At 50.6% G+C, this 13,464-nt stretch overlaps 1 protein-coding gene across 1 annotated transcript; it reads right to left on the bottom strand.

The window, feature by feature from the left end:
• Positions 1–206: 206 nt before the first annotated feature.
• LOC310634699 (DLA class II histocompatibility antigen, DR-1 beta chain-like) lies at positions 207–10,693 on the bottom strand (the record flags this gene model as incomplete). The annotated part of the gene is made up of 6 exons (XM_083353233.1): positions 207–220; positions 730–753; positions 7,129–7,212; positions 7,381–7,662; positions 9,679–9,951; positions 10,609–10,693. The coding sequence occupies 6 exons, from the start codon at positions 10,691–10,693 to the stop codon at positions 207–209; spliced, it is 762 nt and encodes a 253-aa protein (XP_083209359.1).
• Positions 10,694–13,464: the final 2,771 nt, after the last annotated feature.

The raw sequence follows: 13,464 nt of genomic DNA, 5'->3' as shown, positions 1-13,464 counted from the left end.
GCACCCCTACCTCCCAAGAAAGGGAGGCCCTGAATGAAAGATGGGGGGGGGCTCTCAGCAGGAAAAGCTCCAGGCTGCCCTTCTCCTCTTCTCCCTAATCTAAAATCTTGAGACTCCATTTTTCAGAGGTTGCAAAAAAGCCAGAAATTCATCAGCTACTGAAAAAAAAATTCCTTTTCCATCAGGAAGCAGGAATGACGGCAGGATTAATTCATGAGGGCTGTAGAGAAAAAAAGATGGGGAGAAAATGAGAATATAAAGTTAAACCTTCAGTGTAAATAACTTATTATTCCTCCCTATCAGCCCCCCCCCAGACAGACCCACACTGCAGGGGGGTGGTTGATAGGCAGGGGCGGAATGAGGGAAAATCTCCCACCCCCACCCCCATTTCAGGGAGGAAAGGGATGCAAAGGACCAGCAATTCATTTCCCCAAAGAAAATTCATTCTTATGGAATTTTCCCCAAACGACATAATTGCAGCACTTAATCAAAAGATTAAGTGCTCCCCGCCCACCACGTTGGAAAAAACCTGGTCAATATTTTACTATTTGTGGTGTGTCTGTATTTGTTTTTGATTCCAATGCATTTTCAGGTCTCTGTAAGGAAAAGCTGCCCAAAATTTCAAAACTTTCTTTTATCCACAGAAAGGAAGTTTTCTTCAGATACATTTTTTTAAAGGAACAATTAACGAATGTTGAAGTAACATCTACAACTTGAGGAGAAACTCACCTGCAGGAGGCTGGATGGGAATTGCTGGAAGGAGAAAAAGAGCCAATCAGAATTCTTCATGGGCTGGAGGATTCAGGGGGTCTCCCTCCCCATCAATAGCCCATAATACAGAGCCTTGGTGGAGCAGTGGGCTAACGCCTCCTTAAGTAACACCAGCTGCCTGCAATTAGTGCAGGTTCGAGTCCCACCAGGCTCAAGGTTGACTCAGCCTTCCGTCCTTCCCAGGTAGGTAAAATGAGGACCCAGATTTTTGGGGGCAATTAAGCTGACTTTGTAATAATGCCACTTGGGGGGGGGGTGAAAGCCCTAATAAGCAGGCATATACATAGAATGAAGGCTACTGCTAAGCTTGTAAGCCGCCCTGAGTCTTCGGAGAAGGGCGGGATATAAATGGATTTTTTAAAAAAAAAAGGTTGCAGGATGCTCACTTATACAGCAGACTCTCAAAGAACAGAATTTCCCATGCAAATTTCCAAGGGAGCCTTCTTGCCATCTGAGAGGTCCCCCCCCCGGATGGTCCCCTCCCCACAACCTCTTATCCAGCCCCCAGACTCACCTTTCTTGCTCTTCAGGTAGAGGGAGAGCCCCGTTGTCAGGACCCACCTCAATCCACATCTTAGGAAATAAGAACTCTTGGATGCAAGTTTAGTCCAAAAGGAAAATGTTTACTAGGAAGGAATTGATTGTGGGAATACAAGACGGAATCTGAGAAAAGTTACATTTCAATCCTATATAAACCATTCCCATTCCAGCCCCTCCCCTCATCCATTTGGTCAGGCTGTCGTCAGTTGCTAGGTGTCAGGTTCTTCCATGGGAAAGGGAACTCTCCTTGGTTTTATGGTTATTGCTTCCCTTTTTTCAGTTGTAAATGAAGACACAAACCATATCTGTCTGTCCCCCTCCCTTCCCCCGTTAAAACATCCCCTGTTGTTTGAAAATCGCTTTAGTAACCATCCTCTCCCCCCCCCTCGGAGAGATGGCAGAATCCCCAGTAATAGCACGTTGTTCTACCTATACAATTATGAAATGTGATATAAATGGATTCTGACATTCGGCTCTCCTTTCAGAAAAAAGATGAGTCCATCTGTGGGGAAAGAAAACATATAACTGTTAGCCTGGTTTGTTTGGATATTCTGTATGAAACCTCTTAAGCAACTTAGGTGCTTTAACATGGAGTTTGTTAACCCATTCGTTTTCTGAGGAGGGGAGGTGTTTCCATGCCACTAAATATTGTATCGTTCCATGGTGTTTTCTGGAATCTAAGATTTCTTTCACTTCAAAATGTTGTTCTCCTTCCACCATGATGGGGGGTGGTGGTGGTGGGATTTTTTCTCGTAGTGGAGATTGTTGTTCTCTCTTTAATAGACTGCAGTGGAAGGTTGGGTGTATTCGTCTAAGATTTTTGGGTAGTTCTAATTCAACTGTTACTGGGTTTATGATTCTTTTAATTGGAAAGGGTCCAATATATTTTGGTCCTAGTTTTTTACAGGGTTGGAGTGATTTCAGGTATTTTGTGGATAAATATACCATCTCTCCTACCCTAAATGGTGTGGGATCGGTTCTTTTTTTGTCTGCCTGTGTCTTGTATGCTTTTCTGGCATCTTCCAACGCTTTCCTAACGATTGGCCATGTATTTTGTAATTGAGCAATCCATTCCTTCAGGTCAGGGATAACCGGTTCTTTTGGGGTTAGTTCTGGTATTGGGTTGAAACTCTGGCCTGTAGCTACTTGAAAAGGAGTGTAACCTGTGCTTGAGTGGACTGCATTATTATATGCTACTTCTGCAAAAGGCAGTAGGTCCGTCCAGTCGGACTGCTGAAAATTAATATAGCATCTCAGATATTGTTCAAGTATATTATTAAGTCTTTCAGAAGCTCCGTCTGTCTGAGGATGGTGACTAGATGACAGTCCTTGGGTGGTTCCTAAGAGGGATAAAAATTCTTTCCAAAATGCCGACGTAAATTGCACCCCTCTGTCAGATATGATGCGTTGTGGTACCCCGTGCAATCTGTAAATATGCTGTACAAAAAGTTTTGCTAATGCTTTTGCAGTCGGGATTTTTTGGCAAGGTATGAAGTGTACTTGCTTAGAGAACAGATCTGTGACAGTCCAGACTACGGTGTTTCCATTACTTTCAGGCAGTTCTACGATAAAATCCATGGCTATTTCTTTCCATGGGGCTGAGGGGTTTGCCACCGGTTGTAACAGACCTGGCGGTTTCCCTTGCAGTCTTTTGGCCATCGCGCAAATTTGACAGCTACCCACATAGCTTTCTATGTCCTTTTTCATAGATGGCCACCAAAATTGCCTTTTAGTTAAGTGTAAGGTTTTTACAAAGCCAAAGTGTCCTGCTGATTTTGTATCATGGCACAGTTGCATGAAATTGATTCTCTGTGTGGCAGGTATATATAGCTTCTCCCCCACCCACGGTAGTCCATCTTTAATTGTGCACACATGTTTATTTTTCTGGAACCATTCATCACTTTCCAAAGATTTCCTGAATTCTATTCCAGTTTGGCTATCTACCTTCGGCTTCATTTTTTCTTGTGCCCTGGTGGTGACTGGTGCTGCCAGTTGTTGTTCCGGTACAAGTGGTTTAAAGTCAGTAACTCTTGTGCTGTTATATTGGGGCATGCGGGATAATGCATCTGCAAGGAAGTTCTTTCCCCCCGGTAAGTGTTTGAGAGTGAAATTGAATCGGTGAAAATGTTGGGACCAGCGGGCTTGCTTAGGAGTGAGCTTCCTGGGCGTTTTTAGTGCTTCCAAATTTTTGTGGTCTGTCCAGACCTGGAAAGGTATTTTATTTCCTTCTAAAAATTGGCGCCATGTTAGTAATGCCCACCTCAGCGAGAATGCCTCTTTTTCCCATATTGGCCAGCGTTGTTCTGTTTCTGTGAGTTTTCTGGATGTGTATGCGCATGGTTGCAATGTCCCCCCATCATTTTCTTGTAATAGTACGGCTCCTACCGCTACATCACTCGCATCTGCCTGTATTACAAAAGGTTTGTCGGGATCTGGGTGTTTTAGGACAGGTTCAGCAGAAAAAAGTCTCTTTAGCCTCTCAAATGCTGCTTGACATTCCATTGACCATTTCAGAGGCTGGCTGGGTTTCACGGGTGACCCCCCCTTCGTTTTCAACAAATTTGTGAGGGGCATGGCTATTTGGCCAAATGCGGGGATGAATTGGCGGTAGAAGTTTGCAAACCCCAGGAAACTTTGCAATTGCTTCCGTGTGCGGGGGGGTGCCCACTCTAGTACTGCTCTGACCTTCTCAGGGTCCATTTCGATGCCCTCTGGAGATATGCGATATCCCAGGTAGTCGATTTTTTCCTGATGGAATTCACACTTCGATAATTTAGCATATAAGTGGGCAGCTCGCAACTTCTTCAGGACTGCTCTGACTAGTTTGATATGTTCCTCTTTAGTTTCTGTGAAGATAAGGATGTCATCGAGGTAAACCAGGACCCCCTTATATAGGTGCTCTCTCAGCACGTCATTAATTAATTGCATAAAGACTGCGGGTGCCCCTTGCAGTCCGAATGGCAATACTTTGAATTGATAGCACCCCATTGGGCAGTTGAATGCAGTCTTCCATTCGTCTCCTTCCTTAATCCTAATTCGGTAGTATGCTTCCCTCAGGTCTAGTTTGGTAAAAATCTTTCCTTTCGATAGGTGGGATAACATATCCTTCATTAGGGGAAGGGGGTACAGATTACATTCACTAATTGTGTTCAAATTTCTATAGTCCACAACCAAACGAAAGGATCCATCCTTCTTCTCCCTGAACAGAACCGGGGCGGCCACTTTGGGTTTGGCAGGCTCAATAAATCCTCTTTCTAAGTTTTTCTTTATGAATCTCTCCATTTCTGCCATTTCCCTTGGGCTCATGGCATACATCCTGGGTTTTGGGAGTTTTGCCCCAGGTTTGAATTCTATGGTGCAGTCTGTGGGGCGGTGGGGGGGAAGCTCATCTGCTCTTTCCTCACTGAAAACCTCAGCCAGGTCCCTGTATTCCTCTGGTATCTCTGGTAATCCCTTCTCTTTCCCCACTGCTGCTGTCTCCTCCCTCTGGGTTGGGGGGGTGCTTTTGGAGTCTACGTTCTTCTGCCCCCCCTTTGGGAAGTTGAGTTCTGCTGTCCTCCAGTTTATCCCGGGGTTCCATTTCTTCAGCCATTCCAGTCCTAGGATCATTGGGCATTCCATGCCTGGGGCCACTATAAACGTTATGTCCTCCTCATGGGGCCCCAGTGATAGGTGGATTGGTAAAGTGGCTAGGGTGGCTGGTCCTCCCCCTGCTATTGTCCCATCTAATTGACTAAAAGAGATTGGATGTTTTAGCCTCCTCACTGGGATGCTCAATCTCTCCACCAGCGTTGGGCTGATAAGGCAGCGGATGCACCCAGAGTCTATCAGAGCTTTTATTTTGGCTGCTTCAGGCATAGGGGAAGCTAATATAGTCACTGTCTTAAGCATGGGTGGAAGGGGTCCACTTACCAATGGTTCTCCCTCTGAGCTGTCTTCCGAGTTGTCCACCGTCCCTGCGGTGCAGGCCGGAGTCCAGTCCCAGTTCCTGGCAGGAATTGTGGACTCTACAGCCTCTGTCCCCTTCATGGAAGATTCTTTTGTGTTGCCTTGGGGCTTCCCCGGCTTCTTGGAGGATGATGCCTCTGGTTTTCGGGGGGGGGGGGCTTTTGAACGACATTCTGCAGCACGGTGGCCCTCTCTCCCGCAGTTGAAACAACTTGTTGATTTTTTGGCTGTGGCTGGTGGTTTTTCCCCCTCGCGTGTTTGCTCGGGTGGCAGGCGGCCCCATGGTTTTCCTCTGCGGTGTCTCTTCAGTAGGTCTATTTCCACTTCCTCCGCCAGGATGTACCAGTCGTCGAGGTGGGGTGGGTCTCCTCGAGGCAGGCAAGCATCATACAGGTCGTAGTTCAGACCGTCTTTGAAATGGCTAAGGAGGATGTCTTCTGGCCAGTTCAGCTTGCTGGCAATGGCTCGGAATTCTTGGGTATAATCAGCCACTGTTCGCCTGCCCTGCCTCACCGTTTTGATTCTCTCCCGGGCCTTACGGTCAGCCAAAGGATCCTCGAACCGTCGCCTCAAAGATGACATGAATCGGTTGAAGTCGTTGAGTTCTGGGGCGTTGGAGTCATGCAAGTTCACCACCCAGTCTGCAGCCATCCCGTCCAGGGCAGATTGCACAATTCGGATGCGTGTTTTGTCACTGGGGATGTCCCGTCCGTACTCTTCCATGTAGCTGAGGACTTGGGTTAGGAAAAATCCCAGTCGTGATGGCTCCCCCTTGAATTTGACTTCCAGGGGCGGGAGTCTTTGGCTGGAGCGTTGTCTGCGCCGTGGCCGGTATCGCTCCTCATCCTGGTCCCCATCTGTGGTTCTGGGGGGGTGGGTGGGTACTGCTGAGGCAGCAATTCCTGTTCCATTGGATGGCCCCGGGGTTTCAGGTGTTGGATCCCCTCCGTTACCTTTCCAGTTGCGTCCCCAGGCGCTGCCTCGGTTGCGATTTTCAGCTCTCTCCTCCCTCAGTGAACTCAGGGTTGCTTTCATCAGATCAATGGCCTTTTCCAGGATCCGCTCCTCCTCGCTGGCGTGCAGGGAACTCTCCATCTCTTGCCTCCATTCCGGTTGGTGGTTACTACGCCTCAGGGTCTTTTCTCCCGAAGCCTTTTCCCACTCACTTTTCCTTCCAACGCCCATCGACCACCGGGGTTTTCGGTCGTACTGCTCCACCGCTTCTTCCCCGGGGGAATATGCTGCTTCAGTTTCCCATTGTCTCTGGGATTCCATTTGGGGGGAAGACTCCCCCTCCATGGGGCTTCCCTCCTCTCTTGCTTCGTCGCCAGACATTTGTATTTGTTGCAAAGTCCCCCGGTAAGGTTTTCCCTTCCAGGTTGACTCTTAAAGCAGATTCCGTCTACTGTCAGGACCCACCTCAATCCACATCTTAGGAAATAAGAACTCTTGGATGCAAGTTTAGTCCAAAAGGAAAATGTTTACTAGGAAGGAATTGATTGTGGGAATACAAGACGGAATCTGAGAAAAGTTACATTTCAATCCTATATAAACCATTCCCATTCCAGCCCCTCCCCTCATCCATTTGGTCAGGCTGTCGTCAGTTGCTAGGTGTCAGGTTCTTCCATGGGAAAGGGAACTCTCCTTGGTTTTATGGTTATTGCTTCCCTTTTTTCAGTTGTAAATGAAGACACAAACCATATCTGTCTGTCCCCCTCCCTTCCCCCGTTAAAACATCCCCTGTTGTTTGAAAATCGCTTTAGTAACCATCCTCTCCCCCCCCCCCTCGGAGAGATGGCAGAATCCCCAGTAATAGCACGTTGTTCTACCTATACAATTATGAAATGTGATATAAATGGATTCTGACACCCGTGGCAAAGAAGATCACCCCGATCAGGGCCCCCATAATCCCCGTCCAGAGCTTGCTCCTGGCCGAGTTGGAGGATCGGGGCTCTGGGGAAGGAGAAGGAGCCTCCCCTGAGCAGGAGGATCAGGGCCAGCTTCCCCCCCCAGGAGGGTCCTTCCTGGCTCCCCCCACAGGGAGGGCCTCTCTCCCCCCTCAGGACAGGAGGGTGTCCCCAGAGCAGGAGGGGAGGAAGGGGATGGAGGGGAGGGGCTCACCCCACTGGATGGTGATGGGGGCCTCCAGGCTGGCGTGCTCCACCTGGCAGGTGTAGACGTCCCCCCGCTGGGGCTGGGTCTCCAGCATCACCTGGAGCTGGTAGGTCCAGTCTCCGTTCTGGAGCTCCTCCGTGAAGGCCACGCCCTCCTCCTCCGGCCGCCCGTTCTTCAGCCAGCGGACCTCGATCTCCACGGGGTAGAAGCCCCTCGCGGTGCAGAGGAGGATGGTGTGGGGGGAAGCGGGGTCCAGCTTGGTGGAGGAGATGGAGACGGTGGGCTTGGCTGGAGGGGAGGAGGGGGAGGAGGGACACAGGGGAGACACAAAGACGGCCAAGAAAGGGAGACCAAGTTGGTTAGTTCAGACCAAGATCCCTTTTCACTCCTGAAAATATTATTTGTTTCACGTCATTTCCAAAGCAAATTGCAGCAAAAAATTAAAGGGGATCCTGGAAGATGGAAAAACATAAATCCTTTTAGGGCCTCCCTTTTTCCTTGCTTTTGAGGCGCTGACTTTTAAAACTCCACAAAAATTAAAAGCATCATTAGGCTAGAATGATTAGAAATAAAAAGCATTTTTATTATTATTATTTCACAGCTCCCCAAAGTAGGGCTTGTTTGCCAAATGCAGAGGCCTCTGTTCATTATTTACTTTATTTAGCTTATTCCGTTTGTTTTGAATGTCGATAGAATTAGTCTAGGGTGAAGCTAATCACGTACCCAGAGGCTTGACTGCCTTGATTTATTGATGGGGTTCGGTTCAAGACGCCTTATCTGGAAATAGGGCGGTGACTTCCACATAGGGCCATGATCTGTTGACGTGATCAACACCACGTGGGTTTGTTTACTTTGATGACGTCACTGATCAAAAGGGCTGATAATTTTCATTAAAAAAAGGTATACACTATAACTACTTTCATAGATCCACTCCAGCTCAGAGACCTTTTGCTAACCACGTTTTTCTCCCTTGAGGGATTCTCTTACGAACAGCTAATTATATCATGTTTAAGAACATGCAATTTTTAAAGGTTTGCTTATTTGCAATTCAATCCTGGGATCTGGTCGGGATTTTTTTTTATGAACAGTGAATTATCCTCCTGGGTTTGCAGGGAAGAATTTAGGTGTAAGAATGAATTCCAGACTGAACATGCAGAGAACAAAATCTGCCTCACTTCCTCTTACATTAGTAAGAAGAATGACATGTATTGACTAACTGATAGTTTTTTATTATCGTTTATTACATTCTCTACAGATATCTATTACTATATTAACTATTGTTAATTGAACGTATGTACCAGGACAACAGCCTGTTTGCTAAAGATAGAAAATGTAATTTGGGGAACATCCCAATGTTGACCCCAACCCCACCCTAAACCCTAATCCCTATCCCGATCCTATTTTATCCCTAACCCTATAAAATTCAATAAAATCCTTTATTTAAAAAGTGGATAAGTCAATCAATAAATATTATTGATTTATTCATATAAAATATATTGAAATATTATATAGGATACAGATTATATTGAAATCTATCTGCGTACCTCGCAAGAGAGAGACCTTGCTGGATTCCTCCTCCCCCAGAAAAATATAATATTTTGTATAATATTCTGGAAAGAAGTTTTTTGGACCTGGGGAAGAGAAGGAAGATCGTGGGACGAAAGGGAAGGAGAGAAATATATTTCTTCCCTTTTGCATGTTTAATTGTCATAAGTTGTAGAATTTCTAACATTTTAAGGGTAATTTTTCCCCCCACATTTTTATTTTAGGGGGATGTTATAATGGTACCCCCTCCAGATCCGCGCTTTGAGGGAGGGAGGGGGGTGGCTTAGGAGGATCAGTAAATATCAATAAATACCAATGAGTAAATTTCTTAGATTGGAGAGCAAAGAATAAATAAGGGGCAAATCTTTATCTGGGAAATTTTTTTTAATTTTAATTCCATTTATATCCCGCCCTTCTCCGAAGACTCAGGGCGGCTTACAAACTTAGCAGTAGCCTTCATTCTATGTATGTGCCTGCTTATTAGGGCTTTCACACACACCCCAAGCGGCATTATTACAAAGTCAGCTTAATTGCCCCCAACAATCTGGGTCCTCATTTTACCTACCTCGGAAGGATGGAAGGCTGAGTCAACCTTGAGCCTGGTGGGACTCGAACCTGGACTAATGGCAGGCAGCTGGTGTTACTTAAGGAGGTATTAGCCCACTGCTCCACCAAATCAATTCCCTAATCAATGAAATAAAAGGGGGGGGAGTCCCCGCATTCACACACACCCCATGGAACTCCCCCTCCCCCACTCACCTCTCCGGCCAACCACGGAATTGCTCTGGGAAACCTCGTAGTTGTTTCGGCAGCCGGAATCCACTCGGGCCTTCTGGTACTGCAGGAGCTGCTTATTCCTGTTCCAATACTCCGCATCCACCTTCCCGAACTCCGTGACGGCCTCGAACTCCCCGCGGTCGCTGTCGAAGCGGGCGAACTCCTGACGGTCGTAGAACTGGCTGTACAGGTATCTCACCTGCTGCGTCCCGTTGAGGAAGCGGCACTCGACCTTCTCCTGGACCAGGAAATGGGCTGCGGGAAGGAGGAGGGGGGGCGTCAGGAGAGACTCCGGGACCCATGGTCCCCAGCGGGTACTGGAGGAGAGGCCCACGTGGGGAGGGGGAGAGGCGGGAGACCTGCTGCGAGGGACTGACGGAAGGCGCCCCCTGGAGGAGGGAGGGGGAACCGTCGGTCCCAGCGGGACTCCCCCTTGGTGGGGGGGTCTGGAGGGGGGGAAATGGGGGAGGGGGAAAGAGCTTCCATCTCCCCAGGGTGGGAAAAGGCAGGCAGAAGTTCAGCCGGTCCAGACCTCCCTCTGTCTGCAGGGAACGCTGGATCCGGGGGGGGGGCCTCTTTGCCCCCCCCCAAACCGGCAGGAAGTATAGGGGGAGAGAAGAGACTCCCCCCCCCCCGGCTGAGGGAAAATAATATCCAAACTTCTCTCTCCCTCTTCCTTTTGGGAGCACAGTAAGGATACCCACACCCATGCTCCTGCGCTCTCCCCTCCCTTCCAGCCCCACTTTCTCTCCCCCTCCCATCTTAAGCCCCACCACGCGGAGATCGAGGCTCCTGCAGTCTCCCGCCTCTCTTGCCCTCCACCCCTTTCCCCACTTCTGGGGTCCCAGCCCCATTCTTCGCCCCCAGAAACACTGAGGGCCCCTCCCCTCCCCCGCCGAGCCCCCTCCTTACCGGGGGTCTCCTTCCCCGCTTCTCTCCCGGGGATCCGGGCCAGCGCCCCCACCAGCAACAAAAGGGGGACCCCAACGGAGCCCATGGATGCTCTCCACAAGCGCCCCCAAAGGGAGGGGAGAGAGACGCGGAGGCTCCCAGCCCAGAGGCGGAATCGGGGGGTCTGGCTTGGGGGGAGGGGCGGTTTCCTCGGACTTCGGGATTGGGAGGGGCCAGGAAAGCGGAGCGACCAATGGGAATTCTCCCTTCCTCATCGTCATCGGTCTCCGGGCAGAGTCTGCCTGAGTTCATCCACAAGAGGAGATAGTGCCGAGAGAGAAGCGGAGAAAGTTGGGGGAGGGGAATCCCTTCAGTCTGGGGGGACTGCATTTTAGGGGGGCGTTTCCTGCTAGATCCGGAGGGACCCCCCCTCTGGGATGGAAGGAAAGTAATATCCATGCTTCTCTCTCCCTCTTCCTTTTGGGAGCACAATAAGGATACCCACACCCATGCTCCTGGGCTCTCCCCCCTTCCAGCCCCCCCTTCCCTTTTCCTCCCCTCGCTCCCATCTTCAGCCCCACAAGCTGCCTCTGGATGCTTTTCGAGGCCTCTTTCCTGTCCCCCCCCCCGCCCAAGTAGAGCCCCTGCAGCCCCCCAAGACCGTCTGAAAGGGAGGGGCTCCAGACCCCCTCGCTAAAGGGAGGGTTTTGGGGAGCCAATCTAGGGGAGCAATTCAGACCCCCCATATCCTTCCACCACCTTCTTTTTGAAGAGCTCCAGGGATGGAGAACCCCCCCCCCCAAATTCCAGGTTCCATTGGTTCTCACGGCTAGGAGATCCCTCCCGATCCCTTCCAGGTCGGATCCCCTTCGGAGGCTCCGGACGGTCCCATCTTCCCTCCCAGGCTGACCGACCTTCTCCGGGCTTCGCCTTCGGTCAGCGGGGGGGCGATCCCTAGCGAGGCTGCCCCCCCCTCCGGGATCTGTCGGTGAGATCCTAAAGGCAGCGAGGGAGATCCCAAGAGCGGGTCTCCACTCGGTCTCCTCCTCCAGGAAGGGCCGCGACTGGATCTGCGCCCCCCAAGAAAGCCACCCGGGACCCCCGTTCCCCCCCCCCCCCGCTCCTCTCCCGGCAGAAGCCCGGAATCCGGGAATCTCCCCCGGTGGATCCGCGGCTCTTCCTGGCTCAGCCCGGCCCGATCCTCCGCTTCAGGCGCAGCTTTTCCTCCCGAGGGGAAGTTCTGAGTGGGTTTTCCTCCACAACCCTCTCCGGCTTCCGTGTGTGTGTTCGTGCAAAGCTTCTTTTGAACAGAAATATCTCAGCTTTTCCCGCCTTCCCAGATTTCTCCTCTTAATTCGGAATAAACATTAACGAACTCCCTGACACGAAGACTTTGAGGAAAGAGAAGGTGGATTATTCAAGGCCGGTGAAAGGATTTCAGCTCAATCAATTTTGCCAATAATTTACATTATGAGTAGGATAGAGGCTCAATTCCTGCCCTTGGCTGCGTGCCAATGAATTCAACCTTTTGACTGGCAGGAAGGGAATTTTGGGGGAAAAGGAATCAGCCCCGGGACTCGGTCCTCAGGATCAAGAGACTCGGAGGTTAACTCCGTTCTTCCGGATGGGAGTGGAAGGAAACGTTTTGCCCAAAGAGAAGAAGAAAAAAATCCACCCCCGTGGACGTGGACAGGATGGATGAGAGGATCTGATCGGAGTTTCTTCCTTGGAAAAGTTCTCAGCGTTGAAGGAGGAGGGATGGACGGGGAGTTTATTGCAGGAAACGATGAATTTGGGATTTATAACGTCATGCAATTTTAATAGAAATTCTGTGGACTTCGGTGATCCCTCGCCTTCAAGTATTGGATTACAGGCTTCACCATCAATGTCTGAAAACCTTTCTCTGCCCCCCCCCACAACTATCCCCCCCCAAAAAAAAAGACTTCCTGTTTCTTCTCTTTCCTTACATCAATAGAAAACATTTTTTTTTCTTCTGCGGAGATTCGGGTTGTGGCGAGTTACGCAAAGGCGGGTCAGGCAGATCCTCAATTCCCGACTCTCTTCAAAAGAGCTTTGGGGGGGTCCAGAGGGGGCCTGAATCCTTTCCGGGAATGGGGAGGGGGCTGGAGGGGGTCAAACTCTCCCCCCCCCGGCCCAGCACCAGCCCCGGAAGGCCAGAGCCGGGTTCCTCCCCCCCCCGCAGCCGAAGGAGGCGGCAGAGTCCGAATCTGCCCCCCAGTTGTGTATCTGGACACAGCCAGTCGCACAAAGTCTGTCCCGGATCCAGGCAGCCTCGGGGGGGGGCATCGCTCATCTGACCCAGGCAGAACCTCTGGGCTCCTTTCATGCTTCCCCCCCCCCCAGCAAATATTGTGAATTTCCCAGAGTTCTCCCTGCCACTCCCAGCCCCCCACAAACACGCACAAACACAGCAACTCCTTTCCACAACCTCCGAAGAGGCGCTTGAGTGCCGCTTCCTTCCCCCCATCCCCGGCCTGAAGCGCTGGGCTCCCCCGAAGCGGAACCGAGAAACAGGCCCTGATCCAGCAGGCAACAAGCCCGGATTCTTCCCCGGGGCAGCTGTCCTGCTCCACCCCATGGCTGAGTCTCCGGGTGGGGCGGCCCCCTCGGTCCTCTGCCTTTCCCCTCCCCAGAAAGAGGCTGGGGGGGCCCTCCCGACCCCCGAGGAGACCCCGGACAGCCCAGGGGAGAAACGAGGGAGGGCTGGAGAAACGTCCCCGGAGGCCCAAAGGACCCAAAGGCTCCAATTCTCCCCCTTCAGACGTTATGGGGAGACTCGGCTCTCTAAGGGGGGGGCTCTGATGGGTGGGAAAGAGAGGAAAAGGGGGACCAGCATGGAAGGGGAGGGGCTCACCT

Source organism: Vipera ursinii (genome assembly GCF_947247035.1).
Source record: "Vipera ursinii genome assembly, chromosome: 2".
Lineage (NCBI taxonomy): Eukaryota > Metazoa > Chordata > Lepidosauria > Squamata > Viperidae > Vipera > Vipera ursinii.
The sequence above is the reverse complement of the archived record's forward strand: the minus strand, read 5'-3'. Positions and strand labels throughout refer to the sequence as shown.